This window comes from Bos mutus, chromosome 13 (assembly GCF_027580195.1).
Source record: "Bos mutus isolate GX-2022 chromosome 13, NWIPB_WYAK_1.1, whole genome shotgun sequence".
In the NCBI taxonomy this organism is placed as follows: Eukaryota; Metazoa; Chordata; class Mammalia; order Artiodactyla; family Bovidae; genus Bos; species Bos mutus.
In genome coordinates, this window is record NC_091629.1 from 66,538,090 (window position 1) to 66,565,824 (window position 27,735).

General features: G+C 43.4%; 1 protein-coding gene across 3 annotated transcripts in view; it reads left to right on the forward strand.

Annotated features, from left to right (window-relative positions):
• The window catches only part of NMT2 (N-myristoyltransferase 2), a 60,467-nt gene that overhangs the window by 14,113 nt on the left and 18,619 nt on the right, over window positions 1-27,735 (forward strand). For all 3 annotated transcript variants that reach the window (XM_070381913.1, XM_070381915.1, XM_070381916.1), the window contains exons 2-7: window positions 16,262-16,397; window positions 21,205-21,349; window positions 24,056-24,174; window positions 24,269-24,360; window positions 24,484-24,600; window positions 27,375-27,545. In XM_070381913.1, the coding sequence (XP_070238014.1) occupies window positions 16,262-16,397; window positions 21,205-21,349; window positions 24,056-24,174; window positions 24,269-24,360; window positions 24,484-24,600; window positions 27,375-27,545 (780 nt within the window). The remainder of the gene's footprint in view (window positions 1-16,261; window positions 16,398-21,204; window positions 21,350-24,055; window positions 24,175-24,268; window positions 24,361-24,483; window positions 24,601-27,374; window positions 27,546-27,735) is intronic.

Sequence of the window (27,735 nt, forward strand, 5' to 3'; positions counted from 1 at the left end):
TTCAACAGATATTTACTTGAGCATCTATCATATGCCAGATGCTATTCTAGGTATGGATAGATGTTAGCAAAGCCAACACAACTCATTTCACTACTGATTTATGATGTAATCATCATATATCAAGTTCTTGTATGTAATGAGTGTTACTGGCCTGCCTACTCCACTTCTTTGATCTATTTATTCTTGAGCTTTGTTGTATCTTAATAATATTTTAGTTGTCAAGGCATTGTGGTTATTATAGACAGTTTAGAAAATGCATGAAAATACGGAAATGATTAAAATCAGTTATAATCTTACCATTTTCTATGCAGGAAATTGGAAATCAAAGGGGAACTTTTTGTAAAATAATTATAATATCAAACTATTAATGGTCATTATGGGGAGGGGGTAAGTGATCCCTCTGATGGAATCCTCTGAAATCTAAAATTGTTTCTTGGGACTTCCCTGGTGGTTCAGTGTTAAGACTCCACCTTCCAATGCAGGGGGCTCAACTTCCATGTGGCACGGCCAAGAAAATTTTTTAAAATTTAAGAGTTGTTTATCTTTGGCATTCCATACCATACATCAAGCTCTTAAAATAGACCTGTTAGTTATGACAGGCTATTCAGAAAACTAAGATCATGGCATCTGGTCCCATCACTTCATGGCAAATAGATGGGGAAACAGTGGCTGACTTTATTTTTCTGGGCTCCAAAATCACTGCAGTTGGTGATTGCAGCCATGAAGTTAAAAGACGCTTACTCCTTGGAAGGAAAGTTATAACTAACCTAGACAGCATATTAAAAAGCAGAGACATTACTTTGCCAACAAAGGTCCATCTAGTCAAGGCTACGGTTTTTCCAGTAGTCGTGTATGGATATGCGAGTTGGACTATAAAGAAAGCTGAGCACTGAAGAATTGATGCTTTTGAACTGTGGTATTGGAGAAGACTCTTGAGAGTCCCTTGGACTGCAAGGAGATCCAACCAGTCCATGCTAAAGGAGATCAGTCCTGGGTGTTCTTTGGAAGGACTGATGTTGAAGCTGAAGCTCCAATACTTTGGCCACTTGATGCGAAGAGCTGACTCATTTGAAAAAACCCTGATGCTGGGAAAGATTGATGGCAGGAGAAGGGGACGACACAGGATGAGATGGTTGGATGGCATCACTAACTCAATGGACATGGGTTTGGGTAGACTCTGGCAGTTGGTGAGGGACAGGGAGGCCTGGTGTGCTGTGGTTCATGGGGTCACAAAGAGTCAGACACGACTGAGTGACAGAACTGAACTGAACTGAAACTGCTATAAGGACTAGACCCTACAGTGTAACTGTTCAACATGATAAAGTTTTTTCCTTATTGATGGGACAGCCCTGGACAGGTATACACATGGATGGTAAGGGGACTTCCCTTCATCTTGTCAATCAGGGTTTGGCCCCCTTTCATCACGTGACTCTGCCATCCTCTACTGTCTCATCTGACACCTGCCTCCAACCAGCCCGGGGGAGGGAGAGCATGAGGGAGCACCCCCAGGCTCCTCTCTGGGCCAGCAGAAAGTGGGGGTTCACGTATACTCTTATGCCAGTGACTGGAACTCAGTCGCATGACTGTACCTGACCTGCCAGCAACAGGGAAGCATAGTCTAGCTGTGAGCTCCCAGACCAAGGGGGAATGGGTCTTTGTGGGCAGCTGGCGGTCTCTCTCTCTCTCACTTGTTTCTCCTGGAGCAACTGTAAAATGTTTACAGTTTCCTATAAAATGTGGCTTTGCTCATTCCATTAAGTCCTAGTCTGCAGAATCTCTGACTATGTCAAAGAGATTTGCAGGATGTGCTTATTAAATGTTTGACATTTCCTTGGCTGAGAAATAGTCCGTTGGTTTACCCGTGGGGTTTGAAACGTGCCAAAGATTCTCTTTAGGCAGAGTTGCAAGTATCTGGCCTTCCTGGGGTAGCAAAATGGGGACGCTTTTCCTTATGGATTTTTCATATAAATTGTGGGGGAGGTGGAAAATGGAACTTCTCTTCTTAAAAATCCAAGAGATCTTTGTAAAAGGGCTGCATGATTTCCGTGGCTAAAGGTATGGGATTCAGTAATCAACTTCAGGCAGCGAGTCTGAACCCTTTTCTCCATCGGATTTCCCAGAAGAATCTTCTCGGGCAGGGATTTTCCTCTTATCCTGAGGGCTTCTCAGTATCTTTCCATCCCATGGAAGAAATTTCATCTGCCACTTTTTCAGCAGCTTTGTTGAGATACTCTCCATGTACCTGCGATTCACTCATTTAAAGTGTACAGTCCCATGGCTTTCATTATATTCACAGAGTTGTATAGCTGTGACCAAAATCAATTTTAGAATGCTTTCATCACACCAAACTGAAACCATGCATCCCTTAGCTGTCACCCGCTGACACCCCCTGTCCTCCCAGCCACTCACAACCACTGATCCATTTTCTTTCTCTTTAGACTCGCCTTTTCTGGCCATTTCATATAAACGGGATTATACAGTGTGTGGCCCTTTGTGACTCTCTCATTTGGTGTAATGTTTTCACAGTTTATCCATGTTGTTGCATGAATTAATACTTCATTTTTTAATTGCTGAATAATATTCCATTGTATGGATATACCACATTTTCTTTATTCACCAGGTGATGGGTATTTGGGTGGTTTCTTCTACTTTTTGGGTATTATGAAAAACGCTGCTATGGATATTTGTGTACAAGTGTCTGTGGGCACAGATATTTTCATTTCTCGTAGTCATCTACCTAGGAGTTGTATTGCTGAGAGATGTGGTAGATCTTTGTGGAGCATTTTGAGTAACTGTCGGACTGTTTCCCAGAGTGCCTGTGCCATTTTACATTCCCACCAGCAGTGTATGAGGGTTCCAGTTTTTCCACATCCTCGCCAAGTCTTGTCATTATCTTTTTTGGTTCCACTTGTCCTAAAGATAAACTTTGCAGCTCTGATTCCCAAATTCTAGTCTCCTTAAGGCTAGACCCCTGCCACCCTTTCCCTGCATGCAGTGCAGTGCGGAGCACATAGTAGACAGCTTAGTGAATACAGGGTGATGGGCTGCGATCAGCTTCACCATGCAGGTAGGGAGAACTGTAGCTTTCAGAGATCTTCTTCCTGGCAGTGTGTGATTGGAACTACCCCAAGAACCAGAATTATTCACTCATCCATTCAAGAAGTACTTGTTATAAAAATCTACTAGTATTGGGCAGTAAAGCATTGGCGACCTCAGGGGCACAAACAGGAACAGCTCTCTTCCATGCCCTTCACTACTGACACAAATGCACACATAAGTCACACAAGCACAGTGCAGCAAGTTCACTACTGAACAGGCACCAGCCATGGGAGCCCTGGGGAAGGAAAGCCCGAAATAGAAGGACTCCAAAACCATGCTACCCATGGCATATTTCTAGCTCCGTTATCTGGCTGCGATGTTTGTTTAAACCCAATCGCTAGTCAGATATTTCTGGAAGTCCTTAACTACTAGATGATTTTTTTTCCCTACTAGATGATTTTAAACATAAACATCACAACGGTGCAGATTTGATTCTACCGGTGAAAACAAACTGCTCGTTTTGGGGACGGGAACGCATTACTATTTTTAGACCAACAGGGTGTCATTTGGCGGGGTCTTCATGTATTGCAGAAAACGAGCACTACTTTCTATTCCAGGATTAGGGAGAACAGGAAAACACACATCTATAGCTCATCCACTTTCCCTTTTCTAAAAAAAAAAAATAATAATAATTGTTAGTGTCTTTTATTTTATATATTTTTGTTTTTTGACAGAACCACGTGGCACGTGGGACCTTAGTTCCCTGACCAGGGATCGAACCTAAGCCCCTTGCAGTGGAAGCACAGAGTCTTAACCACTGGACCACTGAGGAAATCCTTCATGTGCTTATCTTTTAAACACTTTTTCTCACTGTTGAACATGCCTTTCATGCTTTGACTCTGCAGAGAAGTGAATTAGTCACTATAACTCAAAAAGTTTGTGATTTAATACATAAATGGCCACCAGAAAGAAGAGTTCCTCTGTGACCTAGATATGGGGTGATGAGACTGCCACCTGGGGTCCTCTTAGTGGTAAAGACCAAGCCCACAGCTCTGTTGGGTTAAATCAGCACAGTTGTTTTCCCTGGCACTACACGTGGCGGGTGGGGGTCTCTATCCTCAGGGGACCTCTAGCCTCGGCTGTCGGAGGCCCATCGCCTTCCAGTGCAGCATCTTGACGAGGCTGCCAGGCTGGCTGGGAGGGGAAGTCAGCAAAGAGAAGGCACAGCACCCTCACATGCTCCCCCCTGGGAGCTCCACCTGTTCCAAACAGCCTGCTTGGGCCCACCTTTCCTACTTCAGGTGGGGGAGTGTATGGGTCATCCCCTGGAACGTCCACAGGAGGGGGTCAGAAGTACTGGTGAGCACCAGTAGTGTTTATCTGAGTAGGAAAAACCCAGTTCTCCTGCTGTGTTCTCCTGACTGTAACCACTGTAACCCCCCAGCTCTTCTGACACCAAGCATGTCTGCAGTGCCAGCAGGGATCCTGCGTTGACTCTGACATCGTCCACCTGGAGACAGCATTAGATCCCACAGGTGGAGGGCCCGGTCCCACCAGTTTGCACCCTCCCCCCTAGGGACACAGTCCTAAGTCCAGGCTGTCCCCTGTGCCTCTGACCAACCAGCTACAAACTTGAGGTTCTTCCCAAGAACCCCTCCTTGTAGTGGTTAATTTGAATTCACAGTCCTCAAGAAAACACTTTTTAGGGAATTTCTTGGTGGTCCACTGGTTAGCACTCCATGCTTTCAATGCTGAGGGCCTGGGTTCAATCCCTGGTTGGAGAAGTAAGATTCCGCATACCACGCAACTTGGCCAAAAAAAGGAAAAGGAAACACTTTTTACTGCTTACCAGTTGATTGTAAAAGGATGTGCTAAAGGATACAGATGAACACCCAGATGGAAGGGGTGTGTGGGGCAAGGGGTGAGGGGCTGAGACATGGAGCTCCCAAACCCTCTCCAGGGTCCATGCTCCCAGCCTCTCCCAGGTTCACCAGCCGGGAAGGTCTCTGCTCCTGAAGGCTTATGACTGATAATTAACTCCATTTCCTGCCCCTTCACATATCTGAAAAACTGCAGATGGGGTATGAAAATCTCAAGCTTCTGATCATGGCTTGTTCTTTATGACCATCCAGGAGCCCACCCAGAGGCACCTAATGAGATCAGAAGACACTGCTACCGCCACCCAGGAAATTCCAACAGTCTAGCAGCTCTGTGCCAGGGACTGGGGCCTTATATTATCTCTATTATTTCACATATATTTTTAAAGAGAGAGATGAGAGACTTTCTGTTCTTAGGGAGCCTATACTCTAGTGGGAAAAGCAGGTAAGAGCACCAGGTTTTGTGAGTGCTAGATGGGAGGGTATTGTGTGAGTGGCTCAGAAGGTAAAGAATTTGCCTGCTATACAAGAGACCCAGGTTCAGTCCCTGGGTCAGGAAGATGCCCTGGAGAAGGGCATGGCAACCCACTTCAGTATTCTTGACTGGAGAGTCTCATGGACACAGGAGCCTGGCAGGCTCCAGTCCTTGGGGTCGCAAAGTTGGACCCAGCTGAGCGACTAACACTTCCACTTCAGAGGGCAGAAGGAACATTGAGTTAGGAGCACCTACTTCAGATTAGAAAGGAACAAGAAGGATTCTTGAAAGAGGTGATTCTTGGCTTAACTCTTTTTTTTTTTTTAATTGAAGTATAGTTGATTGTTGTGTTAAGTGGTTCAGTTACACATACATATATTTTTATGTATTCTTTTCCATTATGGTTTGTTATAGGATATTAAATATAGTTTGTTTACCCATTCTATATATAAAAGCTTACATCTGTTAATCCCAACTTCCTGTTCCTCCCCTCCTTCAACCCCCTCACCTTTGGCAACCACCAGTCTGTTCTTTGGCGTGCTGCGATTCATGGGGTGCAAAGAGTCGGACATGACTGAGCGACTGAACTGAACTGAAGTGAACTGAGTCAGTTCTCTATGTTCATGAGTCCGTTTCTGTTTTATAGATAGGTTCATTTTTTAGATTCTAAATATAAGTGGTATTATATGGTATTTTTCTTTATCTTTCTGACTTATTTCACTTAGTATGATAATCTTTTAAATCCATCCATGTTGCTGGAAATGGCATTATTTTATTCTTTTTTTATGGCTGAGTAGTATTCCATTGTATATATTCTTTATTCATCTGTTAGGGGCTTGCCAGGTGGCTCAGTGGTAAAAAGAATCCACCTACCAATCCAGGAGTTGCAGGAGAAATGGGTTCAATCCCTGGGTCAGGAGGATCCCCTGGAGAAGGAAATGGAAACCCACTTTAGTATTCTTGCCTGGAGAATCCCATAAACAGAGGAGTCTGGTGACTAATTCCTCAACCAGGGATTGACCCCACTATCCCTGCATTTGAAGGGTGAGTCTTAACCACTGGACCACCGGCTAAGTCCCCTGAGGCCACGTCTTAATATGTGAAGCTTTCATCTTCTGGACTAAAGAGACTCTTGATGAAAGTAGAAGAGGAGAGTGAAAAAGTTGGCTTAAAACTCATTCAGAAAACTAAGATCATGGAATCCGATCCCATTACTTCATGGCAAATAGATGGGGAAACAGTGACAGACTTTAGTTTTTGGGGCTCCAGAATCACTGCAGATGGTGACTGCAGCCATGAAATTAAAAGACGCTTGCTCCTTGGCAGAAACGCTATGACCAACCTAGACAGCATATTAAAAGGCAGAGATATTACTTTGCCAACAAAGGTCTGTCTAGTCAAAGGTATGGTTTTTCCAGTAGTCGTGTATGGATGTGAGAGTTGAACCATAAAGAACGCTGAGTACCAAAGAATGCTTTAGAACTGTAGTGTTGGAGAAGACTCTTGAGAGTCCCTTGGACTGCAAGGAGATCCACCAAGTCAATCCTAAAGGAAGTCAGTCCTGAATAAGATGGTTGGATGGCATCACCGACTTTATATACATGAGTTTGAGTAAGCTTCGGGAGTTGGTGATGGATAGGGAAGCCTTGCATGCTGCAGTCCATGGGGCCACAAAGAGTTGGACATGACTGAGCAACTGAACTGAACTGAACTTCACCTTCTGGAGATGTTGGGGGTGGGGAACAGTTTCATTCAGAGTCTAGCAAGTACTGCCTCAATGCTCAGTGGTGTCCGACTCTTTGTGACCCCACAAACTGTAGCCTGCCATGCTACATGGCAGGCTGTGTAGCCATGGGATTCTCCAGACAAGAATACTGGAGTGGGTTGCCATTTTCTCCTCCAGGGAATCTTCCCAATCCGGGACTGAATCCGTGTTTCCTGTGCCTCCTGCACTAGCAGGCAGATCCTTTACCACTGAGCTGCCCTGGGAAGCCCAAATACTGCCTGGGTTTTTGTATTCTCTAAAGTGTGAGTCACTCAGTCGTGTCTGACTCCTGCGACCCCATGGACTATACAGTCCATGGAATTCTCTTTCATTCAAATGCTGAGAATCTCATTCTTGAGTTAATCTCTCTCTGTTCTCATTTCTTATAGACAGCTGGGAAAAGCCAGCATGCTTTCAGCCTTCTGCCCAGAAATCTTTTTGCTTAGTTTCATGCTCATTAGGTCTATTTTCTATTTTCCAGCTTCACTCCTGGTTAAATAAAAGAACATTTAAATCTACAGTGAGACTTTTTTTCTAACTATCAGATTGTCAGAGATGAAAAAGTATGGTTATATTTCAGTGCTAGTAGAGATGTAGGCGAACTAATGTTCTTGTTTACTGTTCTGTCCGTTGTTCCTCTGTGTGTGTGCATGTGTGCTAAGTTGCTTCAGTTGTGTCCAGCTCTTTGCAATCCTATGGACTGTGGCCTGTGAGGCTCCTCTGTCCATGGGATTCTCTAGGCAAGAATACTGGAGTGGGTTGCCATGCCCTTCTCTAGGGGATGTTCTCAATCCAGGGATCGAACCCAGGTCTCCCGCATTGCAGGCGGATTCTTTACCCTCTGAGCCACCCAGGAAGCTCAAGAATACTGAAGTGGGTAGCCTATCCCTTCTCCAGCAGATCTTCCCAACCCAGGAATTGAACCAGGGTCTCCTGCATTGCAGGTGGGTTCTTTACCAGCTAAGCTACCAGGGAAGCCTCCTATAGGTAAGGTAATTTTTCCTCTCTGGCTCTGTTCATCTTTGATTTTCTGTAGTTTGAAAATGATCTTGCCAAGATGCTGTTCGGGTGGCATTTATCCTGCTTGGTATTCTCTGAGCTTCTTGGATCTGCGGGTTAGCTCCTGCTGTAGATTTGGGGAAATGCTCAGTCATTATTGTTTCAAATATTTCTTCTGTTTCTCCCTCCTCCTTCTGGTGCTCCCATTATAGGTGTGTTACACTCTGTGGTTTCCTCACAGTCCTTGGATACTCTATTCTTTTTTCCATCTTCTCTTTGCTTTTCAAGTTTGGAGGGGGTGGGGTGGGTTCTGAGGTTTTCACTGCTATGTCCTCAGGCTCAGAGATTCTTTCCTCAGCCACATCCGGTCTGCCAATAAGTACATCAAAAGACCTTCTTCATTTCTGTCACAGTGTTTTGATTCTTCTCGGTTCTTTCGGGATTTCCAAAATTTTGTAATTTTGGGATAACAAAAGAAATCCCAAAATTTGCTTTCTGTTTTGTCCATTTGCGCCCTTAGCATATTAATCATAGTTGTTTCCAATCCCAGGTCTGATCATCCTACCATCCCTACCTTGTCTAGTTCTGATGCTTGCTGTATCTTTTCCAACTGTGTATTTGGAATGCCTTGTCTTTTTTTTTTTTCTTGATACTCAGCCATGATGTACTGGGTAAAAGGAACTGCTGTAAATAGGCCTATGGTCATGCTGTGGTGCAGAGAAGGCAATGGCACCCCACTCCAGTACTCTTGCCTGGAAAATCCCATGGACGGAGGAGCCTGGTAGGCTGCAGTCCATGGGGTCGCTAGGAGTCGGACACGACTGAGCGACTTCACTTTCACTTTTCACTTTCATGCATTGGAGAAGGAAATGGCAACCCACTCCAGTGTTCTTGCCCGGAGAATCCCAGGGACGGGGAAGCCTGGTGGGCTGGCATCTATGGGGTCGCACAGAGTCGGACATGACTGAAGTGACTTAGCATAGCATAGCATAGCATAGCATGCCGTGGTGAGGTGTGGGGGGACAGGAAGCATTCTAAAGTCCTATGGCTAGGTCTCAGTCTTCTGGTGAGCCTGTGCCTCTAGACTGTGACGTCACAGACGTGGGATAGAATGGCTTAAGGGGGCTGGAGTTGGGTATTTCCCTTCCTCAGATCAGTTAGGCTCTGATCATAGCCCAGCTGGTTAGTTTCTGGTTGACTAGTTTCTGCTGAGAACAGGCCTTGTTAAGAAGCACAGAATGTCTGGCGTATTTCTAAAATGATTCCTCTGCCAGAAGTATGAGGAGATTCTTCTCCAGTATCTACCATGTGAACCTGATTGGGCTCCAGGTGTAAAACTCACAGAAGTGTGGGAGACCCCTGTGACTGGGCTGGTAACTCTCAGGCTTGTCCACGCACAGCCTCCAGGACTTTGTGAATTACAGTCCCGGGGTTCCTCCCTGAGCACTGGCTCCCATGGAGGTTGCCACTTGTGAGTCTCTGCTCCCAGAAACTGTTGCTCCAATCTTGGGGGCAGCAGTTTGTCCTGTGTCCCTCCCTCCCTTAGGGATCTCAGAGGAATTGTTGGTTTTTCAGTCTGGTAGGGTGGAGTGGTGACTTCCAAGCTCCCTACATGCAGAACCAGAAACTGACTTACTGTTGGGGTGGAAGCTGGTAACTGCTTTACTAAATACCATATTTTGTAAAAATAAAAATATGTGCCCTTTGACCTAGCATTTCCACCTATGGACAAACCAGCATGAATGCACAAAGATAGAAGTACCAGAAGATATTTTTGCAGCAGCATATTTAATATAGGAATGTTGCATAAAATATGCTATACTTACACAAGGGAATGCTACCCAGTTGCTAAAAAGAAATGAAGTAGCTCAATATATCCTGACATGGAAAGAAAGAAATCCAAGACACATTTGTTCAGTGGAAGGAGAAAAAAAGCCAGATTTCAAAATAGTGTGTTTAAGATTCAATTTTTGTTTAAAATTTACTCATAGTAAAAACAGAGGCATGCTTATAGAAGAAAGACTATTTTTAAAGAATTTATGCCAGAAAAACTATTGGTTTCCTTTGAGGGACCCTTTTATAAGGCTTTTCCAGTCCTGTGGCCACTGCTGAGTTTTCCAAATTTGCTGGCATATTGAGTGCAGCACTTTCACAGCATCATCTTTCAGGATTTGAAATAGCTCAACTGGAATTCCATCACCTCCACTAGCTTTGTTCGTAGTGATGCTTTCTAAGGCCCACTTGACTTCACATTCCAGGATGTCTGGCTCTAGGTGAATGATCACACCATCGTGATTATCTGGGTCGTGAAGATCTTTTTTGTACAGTTCTTCTGTGTATTCTTTCCTTAATATCTTCTGCTTCTGTTAGGTCCATACCATTTCTGTCCTTTATCGAGCCCATCTTTGCATGAAATGTTCCTTTGGTATCTCTGATTTTCTTGAAGAGATCCCTAGTCTTTCCCATTCTGTTGTTTTCCTCTATTTCTTTGCATTGATCGCTGAAGAAGGCTTTCTTATCTCTTCTTGCTACTCTTTGGAACTCTGCATTCAGATGTTTATATCTTGCCTTTTCTCCTTTGCTTTTCACTTCTCTTCTTTTCCCAGCTATTTGTAAGGCCTCTCCAGACAGCCATTTTGCTTTTTTGTATTTCTTTTCCATGTGGATGGTCTTAATCCCTGTCTCCTGTACAATGTCACGAACCTCATTCCGTAGTTCATCAGGCACTCTATCTATCAGATCTAGGCCCTTAAATCTATTTCTCACTTCCACTGTATAATCATAAGGGATTTGATTTAGGTCATACCTGAATGGTCTAGTGGTTTTCCCTACTTTCTTCAATTTAAGTCTGAATTTGGCAATAAGGAGTTCATGGTCTGAGCCACAGTCAGCTCCTAGTCTCGTTTTTGCTGACTATATAGAGCTTCTCCATCTTTGGCTGCAAAGAATATAATCAGTCTGATTTCGGTGTTGACCATCTGGTGATGTCCATGTGTAGAGTCTTCTCTTGTGTTGTTGGAAGAGGGTGTTTGTTATGACCAGTGCATTTTCTTGGCAAAACTCTATTAGTCTTTGCCCTGCTTCATTCCGTATTCCAAGGCCAGATTTGCCTGTTACCTCAGGTGTTTCTTGACTTCCTACTTTTGCATTCCAGTCCCCTATAATGAAAAGGACATCTTTTTGGGGTGTTAGTTCTAAAAGGTCTTGTAGGTCTTCATAGAACCGTTCAACTTCAGCTTCTTCAGCATTACTGGTTGGGGCATAGACTTGGATTACTGTGATATTGAATGGTTTGCCTTGGAAACAAACAGAGATCATTCTGTCGTTTTTGAGATTGCATCCAAGTACTGCATTTCGGACTCTTTTGTTGACTATGATGGACACTCCATTTCTTCTGAGGGATTCCTGCCCGCAGTAGTAGATATAATGGTCATCTGAGTTAAATTCACCCATTCCAGTCCATTTCAGTTTGCTGATTCCTAGAATGTCGACATTCACTCTTGCCATCTCTTGTTTGACCACTTCCAATTTGTCTTTCCAATCCCAAAGAAAGGCAGTGCCAAAGAATGCTCAAACTTCCGCACAATTGCACTCATCTCACACGCTAGTAAAGTAATGCTCAAAATTCTCCAAGCCAGGCTTCAGCAATATGTGAACCGTGAACTTCCTGATGTTCAAGCTGGTTTTAGAAAAGGCAGAGGAACCAGAGATCAAATTGCCAACATCCGCTGGATCATGGAAAAAGCAAGAGAGTTCCAGAAAAGCATCTATTTCTGTTTTATTGACTATGCCAAAGCCTTTGACTGTGTGGATCACAATAAACTGTGGAAAATTCTGAAAGAGATGGGAATACCAGACCACCTGATCTGCCTCTTGAGAAATCTGTATGCAGCTCAGGAAGCAACAGTTAGCACTGGACATGGAACAACAGACTGGTTCCAAATAGGAAAAGGAGTTCGTCAAGGCTGTATATTGTCACCCTGTTTATTTAACTTATATGCAGAGTACATCATGAGAAACGCTGGACTGGAAGAAACACAAGCTGGAATTAAGATTGCCAGGAGAAATATCAATAACCTCAGATATGCAGATGACACCACCCTTATGGCAGAAAGTGAAGAGGAACTCAAAAGCCTCTTGATGAAAGTGAAAGTGGAGAGTGAAAAAGTTGGCTTAAAGCTCAACATTCAGAAAACGAAGATCATGGCATCCAGTCCCATCACTTCATGGCAAATAGATGGGGAAACAGTGGAAACAGTGTCAGACTTTATTTTTCTGGGCTCTGAAATCACTGCAGATGGTGACTGCAGCCATGAAATTAAAAGACGCTTACTCCTTGGAAGGAAAGTTATGACCAACCTAGATAGCATATTCAAAAGCAGAGACATTACTTTGCCAACAAAGGTCCGTCTTGTCAAGGCTATGGTTTTTCCTGTGGTGATGTATGGATGTGAGAGTTGGACTGTGAAGAAGGCTGAGCGCCGAAGAATTGATGCTTTAGAAGTGTGGTGTTGGAGAAGACTCTTGAGAGTCCCTTGTACTGCAAGGAGATCCAACCAGTCCATTCTGAAGGAGATCAGCCCTGGGATTTCTTTGGAAGGAATGATGCTAAAGCTGAAACTCCAGTACTTTGGCCACCTCATGTGAAGAGTTGACTCATTGGAAAAGACTCTGATGCTGGGAGGGATTGGGGGCAGGAGGAGAAGGGGACGACAGAGGATGAGATGGCTGGATAGCATCACTGACTCGATGGACGTGAGTCTGAGTGAACTCTGGGATTTGGTGATGGACAGGGAGGCCTGGCGTACTGTGATTCATGGGGTCGCAAAGAGTCGGACACGACTGAGCGATTGATCTGATCTGATCTTTATAAGGCTGTTGATGTATATATAATGCTGTTACTTAATGACATTTGTCTTTAATGAACATGTACTTGATAATTAGGTAAAAATTCAAGTAAGAAAATAGGAACAGATAGAGCTAGCTAAGAATGATAGAAGAGGAGACTTCCCCGGTGGTCCAGTAGTTGAGACTCCGCACTCCCGATGCAGAGGGCCTGGGTTCAAGTCTTGGTAAGGTAACTAGAGCCCACATGCCACAACTAAGACCCAGCACAGCCAAATTTAGAGTAAATGAATACATAAATTTCCAAAAGGAGTAATAGAACTGATATTTCAATCACGTTTCCCTGCATCAGGTGATAATGCAATAATAATCTCTGACTCTGAATTTATCTCTGGGGATACTGTGGGAGAGCAGGCTCAAAGAAATGGGAATTTGAAATCTCCTTGTGTCTCTTTTGCTCTTTCAGAAGATGACAGCTCTAAGATGACAAGGGTTCCAAAGAGAAATATTTTACCAGTGATTGTTTTTTGTTTTTTCATGTAGAGTTTTTAATTGTTAATTCATCTAATAAAAATCTTTATCAGGAGACATTTCCCCCTCTGCAGAGAAGCACTTTCTTTGGTTCTGTTACGTCAAGATTAGTGGTTTGTGTACCCAAGAGACATTTATAATGACATATTTTACAACATGTGTCTCTCCCTGACTAAAGAGTACATTGGCAGAGTGGATACCTGTGAAAGCTATTTGCCTTCCATGATAAAATAGCATTTATTTCTATGATTCTCCTGCTTAAATGACATCTAAGTACCCTGCAGGGTCACTGAGTGTAGACTAATAATCTTCTGAGTTCCTGCTCCCAGTTCCAATGGGGAGGGAGGAACTTCCCACATAACACGAGGGGCTTCTCAGACTCCAGCTGGGTGTCCCACAATTCAACTCAGTTCTGACACTGTTTTCTCAAAGACAGCATCAGATTCCACAGGTTACGGGCTCAGAACCCCCTCCTTTTGGGTTTTTATGCAGCCTCCCTTATTTCAGTTCAGTCACTCAGTCGTGTCCAACTCTTTGCAACCCAATGGAATGCAGCCACACCAGGCTTCCCTGGCTATCACCAACTCCCGCAGCTTGATCAAACTCATGTCCATTGAGTCAGAGATGCCATCCAACCATCTCCTCCTCTGTCATCCCCTTCTCCTCCTTTCAATCTTTTCCAGCATCAGGTTCTTTTTAAATCAATCAGTTCTTTGCATCAGGTGGCCAAAGTATTGGAATTTCAGCTTCAGCATCAGCTCTCCCAGTGAATATTCAGGACTGATTTCCTTTAGGATGGACTGGTTTGATCTCCTTGCAGTCCAAGGGACTCTCAAGAGTCTTTAACACCACAATTCAAAAGCATCAATTCTTCAGCGCTCAGCTTTCTTTATAGTTCAACTCGGACATCTATACACGACTACTGGAAAAACCCATAGCCCGGACTAGACAGACCTTTGTTGGCAAAGTAATGTCTCTGCTTTTTAATATGCTGTCTAGGTTAGTCATAACTTTCCTTCCAAGGAGTAAGCATCTTTTAATTTCATGGCTGCAGGCACCATCTGCAGTGATTTTGGAGCCCAAAAAAATAAAGTCAGCCACTGTTTCCACTGTTTACCCATCTATTTGCCATGAAGTGATGGTACCAGATGCCATGATCTTAGTTGTTTGAATGTTGAGTTTTAAACCAACTTTTTCACTTTCCTCTTTCACTTTCATCAAGAGGCTCCTTAGTTCTTTGCTTTCTGCCATAAGGGTGGTGTCATCTGTGTATCTGAGGTTATTGACATTTCTACCAGCAATCTTGATTCCAGCTTGTGCTTCGTCCAGCCCGGCATTTCACATGATGTACTCCTCATATAAGTTAAATAAGCAGGGTGACAATATACAGCCTTGACATACTCCTTTCCCTATTTGGAACCAGTCTGTTGTTCCATGTCCAGTTCTGTTGCTTCTTGACCTGCATACAGATTTCTCAAGAGGCAGGTAAGGTGGTCTGGTATTCCCATTTCTTGAAGAATTTTCCAGAGTTTGTTGTGATCCACACAAAGGCTTTGGTGTAGTCAATAAAACAGAAGTAGATGTTTTTCTGGAACTCTCTTGCTTTTTCGATGATCCAACAGATGTTGACAAATTGATCTCTGGTTCTTCTGCCTTTTCTAAATCCAGATTGAACATCTGGAAGTTCACAGTTCATGTACTGTTGAAGCCTGACTTGGAGAATTTTGAGCATTAGTTTGCTAGCATGTGAGATGAGTGCAATTGTGCAGTAGTTTGAACATTCTTTGGCATTGCCTTTCTTTGGGATTGGAATGAAAACTGACCTTTTCCAGTCCTGTGGCCACTGCTGAGTTTTCCAGATTTGCTGGCATATTGAGTGCAGCACTTTAACATAGATGCAGTTGATTACATCATTGGCCGCTGGTGTTTGATTAGACTCCAGCCCTGCTTGCCTCCCTGAGGTCAGGGGGTGGGATTGAAAGTTCCAACCTTCTAATCACAGAGTTGCTCCCCTGGTAACCAGCCCATACTTCAGTTCAGTTCAGTTCAGTCTCTCAGTTGTGTCTGACTCTTTGCAGCCCCATGAATCGCAGCATGCCAGGCCTCCCTGTCCGTCACCAACTCCCGGAATTTACCCAAACTCGTGTCCATCTAGTCGGTAATGCCATCCAGCCATCTCATCCTCTGTCGTCCCCTTCTCCTGCCCCCAATCCCTCCCAGCATCAGGGTTTTTTTCTAATGAATCAACTTTTCGCATGAGGTGGCCAAAGTATCAGTCCTTCCAAAGAACACCCAGGACTGATCTCCTTTAGGATGGACTGGTTGGATCTCCTTGCAGTCCAAGGGACTCTGAAGAGTCTTCTCCAACACAACAGTTCAAAAGCATCAATTCTTCGGTGCTCAGCCTTCTTCACAGTCCAACTCTCACATCCATACAAGACCACTGGAAAAACCATAGCCTTGACTAGACGGACCTTTTTTGGCAAAGTAATGTCTCTGCTTTTGAATATGCTATAAGCATTTAGGGAACTGTTATCCAGGAACCATGGGTCAAAAGCAAATACATATCTGGTCATCTGAATATATATGTATTTCACATCAATCATAAGACTGCACATCCTAATGTAGTATAACATATGTTTTTCCTAAATGATTAATTTCACGCAGTTCAGATTTTACATAGTGACCTGCCTGTTGTTGTTTTTACAAACCCTGTGAATTTTCTAACAGAAGTCCCGGCGGGGATTTGGGTGCCAAAAAGAAAAAGAAGAAACAGAAGAGAAAAAAGGAGAAACCAAATTCTGGAGGCACCAAGTCAGACTCGGCATCCGATTCCCAGGAGATTAAGATTCAGCCGCCTTCAAAAGTGAGAACTGTGTTTTATTTTAATCTCCGTGGTGTTGTATGCCTGTGAAAGTGGGTCTGGGCAGCTTAGGCAAGCACCCTGTTGGGGCAGAGGTGTAGTTAGGGTGTGCCATCACTGTGTACTGCATGGCAGGGTTCTCTGTGGGATATTTACAGCTTTCCCAGAACTCATGTTGGCACCCAGATAACTAAGCAGTTCGCGCTGGGCTTCTGTGTGTGTGTGTGTGTGGTCTGCCTACAACTCGCCCCTTTCTTAGCAAACTAGTTTGTAGCTTGTAATCATAGAAGGAAGTCTGTGTGACCTTGTTAGGTATTTAAGTTACACTTAATGTTTGATTCCTTTTTGTTCAGAAGATATTCACATTTTTTATTTTCCTGGGTGTCTGTCTAATTACTTGAATACAGCACCATCAGGCAGATGTCAGCGGGAGCCACCACGGGTAAGTCTCCTGTTGACTTTGCCTTGGACCAATCTGCAGCGGCCAACCCTAATTCCATTGCCAGAAGGTGGAAATAACCAAACCAGAAGTGGTCTAGCTGGGCCCTGTGTCCTGTATCCCTCTGGAGGTGCTGATGCCAGATGCCCCTTCCCTGGGGTCACCCCGGTCACCCTGGCTGCAAATACAGACCTCGTGTGCTAGGCCCAGGAAAGACAGAACTCTTGATGCCAGACACAGCAAAAAGGGGGTAGAGTTAGGCATGTAACAAAACAGGTTATCTGATTGTTGTAGCTCCAGGTGAGCTGGGGAGCCCATGGTATCCTGGCAGGAGCTCGGTCCTGGCCCTGTGGCTATCGAGCCAGGTGCCTCTGCCAGGCTTGCCCCTCCCAAAGCTACCCAACTCACAGGCTCTCGTGAAGTCATAATCAGACCATCTTTATTATGTGGTTTTTATACTATATACATGGCAGTCGTTATGGTTACGCAAGTTTTGTGGGGTCTAAATTTCTTTCTTGCACAAAGTTTACATCATATGACAGTGGGTGAGTCTGGCAGGTGGTTTTGTTGTTGTTGTTATCAGTTTTACACATAAGGACCAGGAATCACCAAGAAGGAAAATTACTTGCCCCAGGTTTTCCCTGACTGCTTTTCTGGGGTGAGAATAAAGTACAGTCTCCATGGATAGATTTTCATTCTGGTTCTCAGATAATAAATAGTCTATCTACAGTTATAAGTTTCAAGGTAACTCGTATAAGCTGGCAAGATATCTTTTTTATTTCTTAAGGTTGCTTCATCAGATAAATGTAGTGTTACTTACATGCATTCATGACTATCTCCTTATTCCTTCTGTTCTCATCCCCAGCTGCTGCCAGTCCCCGTACCCCTGGTGATTTTGGGTCCTTCCCCTACCTCTGGTCACTTAGAAGCAGCTACATAATGGGAATTTGGGATTAGCAGATGCAGACTCTTACATATAGGATGGATAAATAACACAGGGTTTCCCTGATAGCTCAGTTGGTAAAGAATCTGCGTGCAATGCAGGAAACCCCGGTTCGATCCCTGGGTCAGGAAGATCCACTGGAGAAGGGATACGCTAGCCACTCCAGTATTCTGGCCTGGAGAATAGGCTACCCATTCCAATATTCCTGGGCTTCCCTTGTGGCTCAGCTGGTAAAGAATCCATTTGCAATGCCAGAGACCTGGGTTTGACCCCTAGGCTAGGAAGAGCCCCTGGAGAAGGGAAAGGCTACCCATTCCATTGTTCTGGCCTGGAGAATTCCATGGACGGTATAATAGTCCATGGGGTTGCAAAGAGCCAGACATGACTGATCGACTTTCACTTTCTTTCACAAACAACAAAACCCTAGTGTATAGCACAAGAAACTATATTCGACATTCTGTGACAAACCATAATGGAAAAGAATATGAAAAAGAATATATCTATGTATAACCAAGTCACTTTGGGGCACAGCATTGTAAATCAACTCTACTTAAAAAATTTTTTTAATTAAAAATAAAATGAGTGGATGAATAGCATTTTAAGGAAAAGGAACCAGGCAAGGCAGGAGGAACTGCTAGTATGACGTGATAGAGAAAGTCTTTCTTTTTTAGTGAAGTCAAAATTGTTTTAATGTGGGCTTTTCACTGCATCTTAAAAACTGAGGCTCCTTTCCCTTAAACTGATGCCAGCTCAACATAAAACCATCAATTACAGTGACTTTTAGAGATTCTTTAGTTTCAAGAATATTGTGGTTTATGCTCAAGAACCAAAATAAAATGATATTTGGGTTCTTATACACTTCATGGTGATTAAAGACTTGGACATTTTTTCCATGGTATTAAATTGGAAACTAGTGGACAAGGAGTACAGTTGGTGTTTAGTATTTCCCAAGGAGCAGATAAGGAGAAGCAGAGGCATGTCTGACTCTTACATCGGAAATACAGCAGTGGGAGACTAATGTGGGATCCTTACCCAGTCTCACCTTTCTAAACACTCCATTTGGTGCTATTCCAGAAGGTGATTGGATAGGTTTAAGAATTTACATAGCCAAGTTTACTGCCCTGTCACCGTGGATTTGAAAGTTGCACTTACTTGAATCTACTTTAAGAGCATCATCTGTAAAAACATTGAATCACTGTGTTGTACATCTGAAGTTAATATAATATTGTAAATCAACTAGACTCATTTAAAAGAGAGCACTGAATATTGAGCATTGGGATATAGCTACTTCATGAATGGTGATTTTATATAAAGACTGCTGGTCAGTCTGCTTAGGCAGAAACCACTCTGAGGGTTTCTTCGTGGAGACGGGGTACCATCATTGGCTTCCTTGAAACAAAGATGCTGATGCATGTTTGTTTTGAAAGAGTTAGAGTTTGGTATATTCATGTTAGAGGATTTAATTCAAATAGCAGGGAAGAATTACTATGGCAAATTCAGTGCAGACACTGTAGATATATTTTTGTAAGACTAGGTTCTACTTGGCTTATTGTAACATAAATGGATGCATGTTCAAGCATTATTAGCTTAAATATACTGTCCTCTTACTTTCTGTGTAAGTTGTAAGTCTCTTCATTGTGTTTTGGGGCTCAGATGGATGTAAATTCATTTGGCTAGGAATCTGTTACTTTTGTGTTGGAGGCTCAAAGGAGACCCAAAAAGAGACATCTAAAACTACAGTAAGTCAGAACAACAATATAACTTTGTTAAATTAGTATGTGTAATTGATGTATGAACCTGATGATTTAGACCTCAAGCAAAATATAAGATAAACAGCTTACAATATTTGTGGTAGGCCTGGGTGATGCTGTTAGACTTCCAACTGGAGATATCAAGACTTTAACCTACTTCTAGTTAGATTTCCAGCACTTTGTTTCTTGGAATCATTTTAGGGCAAGAATCTTAAGGGAACCTAGTGAGTCAAACTACCACAGGACGATCTGTATTAAATATTTTGTACTGGGGCTTCCCTGGTGGCTCAGATGGTAAAGAATATGCCTGGAATGCAGGAGACTCGGGCTTGATCCCTGGGTTGGGAAGATCCCCTGAAGAAGAGAATGGCTACCCACTCCAGTATTCTTGCCTGGAGAATTCTATGGATAGAGGAGGCTGGTGGGCTACAGTCCACGGGATCACAAAGAGTTGGACACAACTGAGCGACTAAGACTTTAACGCTGAGTCAAACAAGTCAGCTTCCCAGATAAAAGGATTTGCTCTAGGTCACTGACATCAGATTCAGAATTGAACTAAGTCCAGACCTGCTGTTAATAAACCACTGAGGGTCGATGGTACCTTTCCTTGGTGCCTGTGATGTTGACAAGAACTGAAAGTTCTGAGACTCTTTCTAACCACTTCTGAACCCACAGTGAAGAGCGTTCTTTGTATGGCATCAAAATTCTAAAACTCATCAGTAATTTTGCATGTTGAGAAAACCTCACCAATTTCCATATTCAGTCTTATGTTCCAAGGAGTCGGACACAACTGAGCGACTGATCTGATCTGATTACATCATTTGAGGGATTTTCCAGGAAAAAAAAAAAAAAGACCTAAGGAATCTTCAGAAATGCCAGAAATATTGGTTTTAAGGAAGGAACTTTAGTATTTAAAGGCATTGTCAATTTTATAGACTGAGGATACACTTTACTAAAAAGGAAGGTTATTTACCACACTTGGGTTGGGGCTAACAGGCTATGGTTGCAAAAGGTTCTGAGTTCGTGGAGGAAACTGCACATCCTCATTGAAGGATTTGTTTCTGGTGGAGCATCAGAATTAGTAGCGGGTGGGGTGTGGTCCAGGATAAGGCATCCTTTGAGAGTCCTTTCTTGATGAACTTCCTCCTCCACCCAGCACTAAGTTCAGGTTTCTTTCTTTCTTTTTATGAACTAAAATTTGCCTTGTCCACCTCATTTCCATTCTAGAAGTTCTTTCTTTTGTCCCCGAATTGCTCCTGCCAAGCATTAACTCCATCAGTGAAGCCAAAACCAGGGACTGACTGGCTGCTGTATGATGCTCACGTTTGCATTGCACGGCAGCCCTTTCTGCTGCTCTACTCACATGAGTAATTAACCATGAGGACCATTTGCAGATGTTTGGGAAACTGAAGCAAACATTGGCTTGATTTACTAGAGATTTTCCAGACTGTCAGAACCCCATTAAACCTATAGGACTGTTGTTGCCTTTATCCTGTACCTTTGCTTATATTTTAATGTGTTAGCATACTTGAGCCCAGGGTCCCCGCTTAGAGGAGGATCGTGCGTTTTTCCAGCGAACGCTGTAGCCTCCGAGGCAGGCGTGCATGTACCTGCCCTAGGTTTGGGAGCAGCGGCAGCTTCCTCATACTCTGTGTCTGTGTGTCTTTGCTGTTGTAGAATTCCACCATCCCAATGCAGAAGTTGCAGGATATCCAGAGGGCAATGGAGCTGTTATCTGCATGCCAGGGCCCTGCCAGAAACATTGATGAGGCTGCCAAACACAGATACCAGTTTTGGGACACACAGCCGGTACCCAAACTAAGTAAGCTTTTCTGCCTTTTCCCTCTGAAAACAAAGCTGGGTTAACAACAAACAAAAAAAACACAAAAAGAGACTTGATTTCACTTATATGATTTGTTTCAGACCACAGATTCTGAGTCATATTTTTCCTATTAAAATAAATATTGAGTGATGACATTGGCTTTTAGTAACAACAATTTTAATATAACTCCTGTGCCTACAAAAAAATCTAGTGTCCCCACACTTCAAACATTAGTGTATGAAGTATATAGATATACACATAAAAGAGGAGCCTCCCCACCACCAGTGTTTTGGTTCCAGTCTTCATGGAGTGGTTTTTCCTTCTACATAAATTTTTAGCAGTCTCACACCTCAGTTATCCCAGAAGACACAGGAAATTTGCCTATTAAATCTTACTGAAATAGAAAATTTTGCCCTGTTAACAGTAGGATTCTGAACATTCACCCATGGTGTTAATGATTACCAGTGTGGTAACACTGCATATAAGTGAATCAGGACGCCTTGTGAAGGCCTTCGTAAGGGCTCTGGGTCACGTCAGAACTTCATTACTGGTCCTCTTCCTGCAGTGCCAGGCCTGCTCCATCGTATTTCACTTAAACTTCTACCACTTAAGTTTCTGTAAACATAATTCCATTGTTACCCTTTCACATTATGCAAAAAAAAAAAAGAATAAAATTGGCCAAAAAGTTCATTGAGCTTTCTCCATACCATCTTGTGGAAAGACCGGAATGAACTTTTTGGCCAACCCAACAGATGCTCTAAATGCCATAAAAATGCTTATCAGTGTATTACAAGCTCAACCTGTTGCTTTGACTTATGTTTATATAAAGATAAATAATTGTATCATTTCCATATATTTCTTCAATGATAGTTCCAGATTCAAAATTTAATGTATAATATATAATATTTAATATAAGGGGTTCATTGCCATCCCAAAGTCTTATTAGCCAAGTTATGTACAGATAGCCAGTTTCATCAATTATAAAGCAGGAAACAACTGTCCTCCATGCCTTCAAATCATGGATTTCAAACTTTTTAAAAGGGATTGTTCCTTTACCACCCACGCTCACCCCACGCAGCTTCAAAAGCAAGAGCTTCAGAGCGTGAACAGAAGCAGAAAGCAGTGATCTTCCCTTGATTTTAAGTCTCTAGAAATTATTTGGTGAGGAAAGAAGACCCTCTAGAATGAATTTACTGGATTTTAAATGACACTGAATTGAGTGACCATTGGCTAAAGGGAATGAAGGTTTATTGATCTGAATGTATTGGGTTTGGCTAAATGCTGCTGGTGGCTTTTGGGTCGTGGCTCAGGGGAGAAGAAAGTCTCTTTAGCTGGCACCCACCCCAGTGCACCAGCCCTCTGCTCACCTCATTTTAGCCCCTCCCCTAAATCCTTGCCTTCTCTATGCACCTCAATTAAGGCAGAGCCAGGTTAATGGCCGAAGAGGGAACCTGAGGTTGGGGAGAACGTTTGAAAGTCAGGGAGACTATCTCATCGTCTCTCTCCAGAGCTCTGTTCCAGTTCAGTCAAACACACCCCGCCGTTTGGAGCTGCCTAAATGGGGTGAGCCCCTGGTGTTGTGTACATCAGCCAAGCCCTAAGAGCAACTCCCCAGGGCCCCCAAGGGAGCAGCTGGGCCCCTGGCCACTGGGGCTGACCTGAGGGAGCCTGAGGTACTCATGTGGGGATGAGCTGGTAGACTGGAGATAAGATGAATGGCAAAGTCAGGGATTAGGAGGAGAGAAAAGAAACCCTTTAGGGTGGGTGCAAACTCTGTGACTTCCCCCTGTAAAAAGGTCTGTGATGGTAAGAACTGTACCTGAAGGTCATTTATTCAGCAGATGTTTGTTGAGTATCTGTTGTATATGCCAGGCGCTGGGATGCAGACACGGGGGCCTGGGATGCAGGATTAACAGTGAGCAGGTAGGGAGGACACATCCACGTAGGAAGAGCTTTCGTTGAGGAGGATGCTATGAGGAAGTGGTGTGTAACTTACGTCTGAAGAAGCAGGAGCGGCTGCTTTCACGTGAAAGCAGCCGGGGACAGCCTTTTGAGCAGAGGCCCAGCCCAAGGGAGGCCGGTGGGGCAGATGTGCTGAGGGTGGCCAGACAGGCAACAGGCCACGGCCAAGAGGCTGGATTTTATCCCAGCTACACTGGGAGGTTCCAGAGGAAGGACTGGAAAAGGGCACCTTTGTGGAAATCGCTGGAGACACTGATGGCTTGAACTGTGCTGCCAGCAGCCCGGACAGAAGTAGACAGTCCTGAACTGAATTTTGGATTGTGCTGGGAGGGGTCAGAGGTCATTGCAGCCCTTGCCCCCTGTTTGTTGAAAAACAGAGTTAAACAGAAAACATCTCTAAGACTGTCATAGCAAACCTACATTGCCGGCAGTTGTGCCGTATGATTAGTCTCTAGTCTGAGGCTTCAGATTGAGGAATCACTATTGTTTTCTTGTGTCCAGTTTGCCATCGGATGACGAGTTATTTCTCCTGTAATTGTTCAGATAGCAGTTACTCTCCACCTCCACGTAACTACCTTACCTCCCTCTAGAGGTAGCTGAAACAGTACAGTATTTTTAAAGATTATGTGAAACTCAGTAGCCCTAAAGCATGCTTTTGTTTCCTGTAACTGACCGTTTGGGGTCATTGGAACACTTTGTAATTGAAACATCTTTTTGTTTTTTTCTCCTTCTCCCTGTATCTAGATGAAGTAATAACATCTCATGGCGCAATTGAAGCTGATAAAGAAAACGTGCGTCAGGAACCATACTCCCTGCCGCAGGGTTTTATGTGGGACACTTTAGACTTGGGTAATGCCGAAGTGGTAAGTAAAACCTTAGACCTCAGTCCCCGCCTTGGCTTGGGTTGCTGCTGTGTCGTTCCCTAGCGTCACAGGTGGGACACGTTTGGTCTCATAGCTCCGGGAGCTGTACACCTTGCTGAATGAGAATTACGTCGAGGATGATGACAACATGTTCCGGTTTGACTACTCGCCTGAGTTCCTGCTGTGGTGAGTCTCATGGTTGCCGCTGCCTGGTGGGGATGCGACTGCAGTGGGGTTGGGCTGTCTGTCTCTGTCCCTGTTTTCTTGGACACTCAGCACACTCGTTTTCCTCGCCCGTGTTGACTTCAGGGCTCTGCGTCCCCCAGGCTGGCTCCTTCAGTGGCACTGTGGGGTCAGGGTGTCTTCAAACAAAAAGCTGGTGGGGTTCATCAGTGCCATCCCCGCAAACATTCGGATCTATGACAGGTACGTGGTGAAGCTTGTCCCTTGTTGATTTTGACGTATTGCTTCTTCAAGAATTGGGGTTAGAATAGGCTTCTTTTAAGAGATACAGATGGCTAACAAACACATGAAAAGATGCTCAACATACTCATTATCAGAGAAATGCAAATCAAAACCACTATGAGGTACCATTTCACGCCAGTCAGAATGGCTGCGATCCAAAAGTCTACAAGCAATAAATGCTGGAGAGGGTGTGGAGAAAAGGGAACCCTCTTACACTGTTGGTGGGAATGCAAACTAGTACAGCCACTATGGAGAACAGTGTGGAGATTCCTTAAAAAACTGGAAATAGAACTGCCTTATGACCCAGCAATCCACTGCTGGGCATACACACTGAGGAAACCAGAATTGAAAGAGACACGTGTACCCCAATGTTCATCGCAGCACTGTTTATAATAGCCAGGACATGGAAGCAACCTAGATGTCCATCAGCAGATGAATGGATAAGAAAGCTGTGGTACATATACACAATGGAGTATTACTCAGCCATTAAAAAGAATACATTTGAATCAGTTCTAATGAGGTGGATGAAACTGGAGCCTATGATACAGAGTGAAGTAAGCCAGAAAGAAAAACACCAATACAGTATACTAACGCATATATATGGAATTTAGAAAGATGGTAACAATAACCCTGTATACGAGACAGCAAAAGAGACACAGATGTATAGAACAGTCTTTTGGACTCTGTGGGAGAGGGAGAGGGTAGGATGATTTGGGAGAATGGCATTGAAACATGTATAATATCATATATGAAACGAGTCGCCAGTCTGGGTTCAACGCACGATACTGGATGCTTGGGGCTGGTGCACTGGGACGACCCAGAGGGATGGTACGGGGAGGGAGGAGGGAGTAGGGTTTAGGATAGGGAACACATGTATACTTGTGGCAGATTCATGTTGATATATGGCAAAACCAACACAGCATTGTAAAGTTAAAAAATAAAATTTAAAAAAAGAAGGGCCTGGAACGACTGGCCCAGCTATGAAAAAAAAAAAGTGACACTAAGGAAGAAAACAGAGAGTAAAAGCTTCCTGAATCCTGACATATTGAAACTCACCGTGAACAAATTTGCAAAGCAAACAACTTCCCAAATTAGTGTTTATCTAGAAAAATTCCCATTATATGGTTATGACACAAATGTCCAATAATAAAATATTGGTTAAATGAATTATGCTGTGCTCATATCAAATAAATCACTGTTCCATCAGAAAAAAAAAAAAGAATAGGCTTCTTTTTCCCAATGTCTAACCTATTTATTTATTTTACTAGAATATAATCGCTTTAGAATGCTGTGTTAGTTTCTGCTGTACAACAACGTGAATGAACCATGTGTATACATATACCCCTTCCCTCTTGAGCCTCCCCCTCCCCCATCCCATCTCTGTTGGTCATCACAGAGCACCGAGCTGAACTCCTTGCGCTATACAGCAGGTTCCCACTAGCTGTCTGTTTTACACATGGTGGTATATATATGTCAGTCCCAAACTCCCAATTCATCCCACCTCCTCCTTCCCCCACTGTGTCTACACATCCATTCCCTACATCTGTGCCTCTGTTCCTGCCCTGCAAATACATTCATCTGTACCATTTTTCTAGATTCCACATATAGCGTTAATATACAGTATTTGTTTTTCTCTGACTTACTTGACTCCTTATGACAGGCTCTAGTTTCATCCACATCTCTACAAATGGCTTTTTAAAACGCCTGAGTACATGTTGTTGATGGTAGGGGAGGTTGTGCCTGTGGGGAGGGCAGAGGTACATGGGAACTCTGTACTTGCTGCTCAGTTTTGCTGTGAACCTAAAACTGCTCTAAAAAATAAAGGTTGTGAATTCATTTTAAAAGGTTGTGTACAATAACCAAAAAAGACAGTTGTATTTTTCTCCATCTTTCTCTGCTTCCCAGTCTGATACGTGCACACCCAGGTTACGTATATATGTACCTAGTAGAAAAAAACAAAGATATAAATAGGTACTTCAGATTTGTTTCTGGGGAGGAAAGTACTTGAAGGAATTTTTTTAGGAGTCTTTTTATCCATAGGATATGTATGTTCCATTTTTGCCCTGGGTCTCCAGCCTAGAGAGTCAAAGATAGAGCTGTGAAATGCAAAGATTTAGTGCATAGGTCTCTTCACATTTCAGTATGCTAGGTGATCTTATTTACTGTTAAAACGCATTTGATCTCAAGGAATATTTTGTGCCAAGTGAAATGCCTATATCTGGAACCAGAGCAGCGGATGGACTTTGAAGCTCTAGAAGATTTATTGTTGCTTAGAAAAGCACCAGCTCTGGCCTTGTCAAGGTGCTTCCCAGGGATCCCAGAGATTGCATTATACTCCAAAGCAGTATCTTATTAGATTCTGCATCTGGGTGACCCAGTTTCTGCCATAATTGTATATGTTACAGGAAAAACAGATATAGAAGCTTTGAGGCACAGCCGATCCAGTTTCTAAACTGAAAACTTTAGAACAGACCCAAGTTCTCAGATTTATTTAGAACAAGAAGGTTTACATCTCCACAACCTAGAGTTTATGATCATTTTGGTGGCGGCATGTGGGGAGTAGTGTGTTAACCTGAATTTGTAAAATATCTAAATGGTAGAATATTTTACTTAAATATTATGTTAAGGGAGGCCTTTCAGTTTCATATTCTTTGAAATGTTATAGGTGTTATCTTGCTTTTTAAAAATGTTCTTCTCTTACATTGGATCTAATTTTCAACACCTTTCTTTCTTAGTGTGAAGAAGATGGTTGAAATCAACTTTCTTTGTGTTCATAAGAAATTGAGATCAAAACGGGTAGCCCCAGTGTTGATTCGAGAAATAACCAGGAGAGTGAACCTGGAAGGGATTTTCCAGGCCGTTTATACCGCTGGAGTGGTTCTTCCAAAGCCAGTGGCCACGTGCAGGTATTAGCATCACACCTTTATCTTGCACATCACCTTTGCCTAATGCTTCAAGCCTCCTTGTCATGTTTCTACAAGTAGTATTCTCCACCCTTGTAACCTGGAAGGGTTTTGGCTGACCCATGATGATGATGTTGGTTGGTAGCAGAGATGGCGATACAACCAAGAACCATTAGCCCAGTATTCTTGCGGT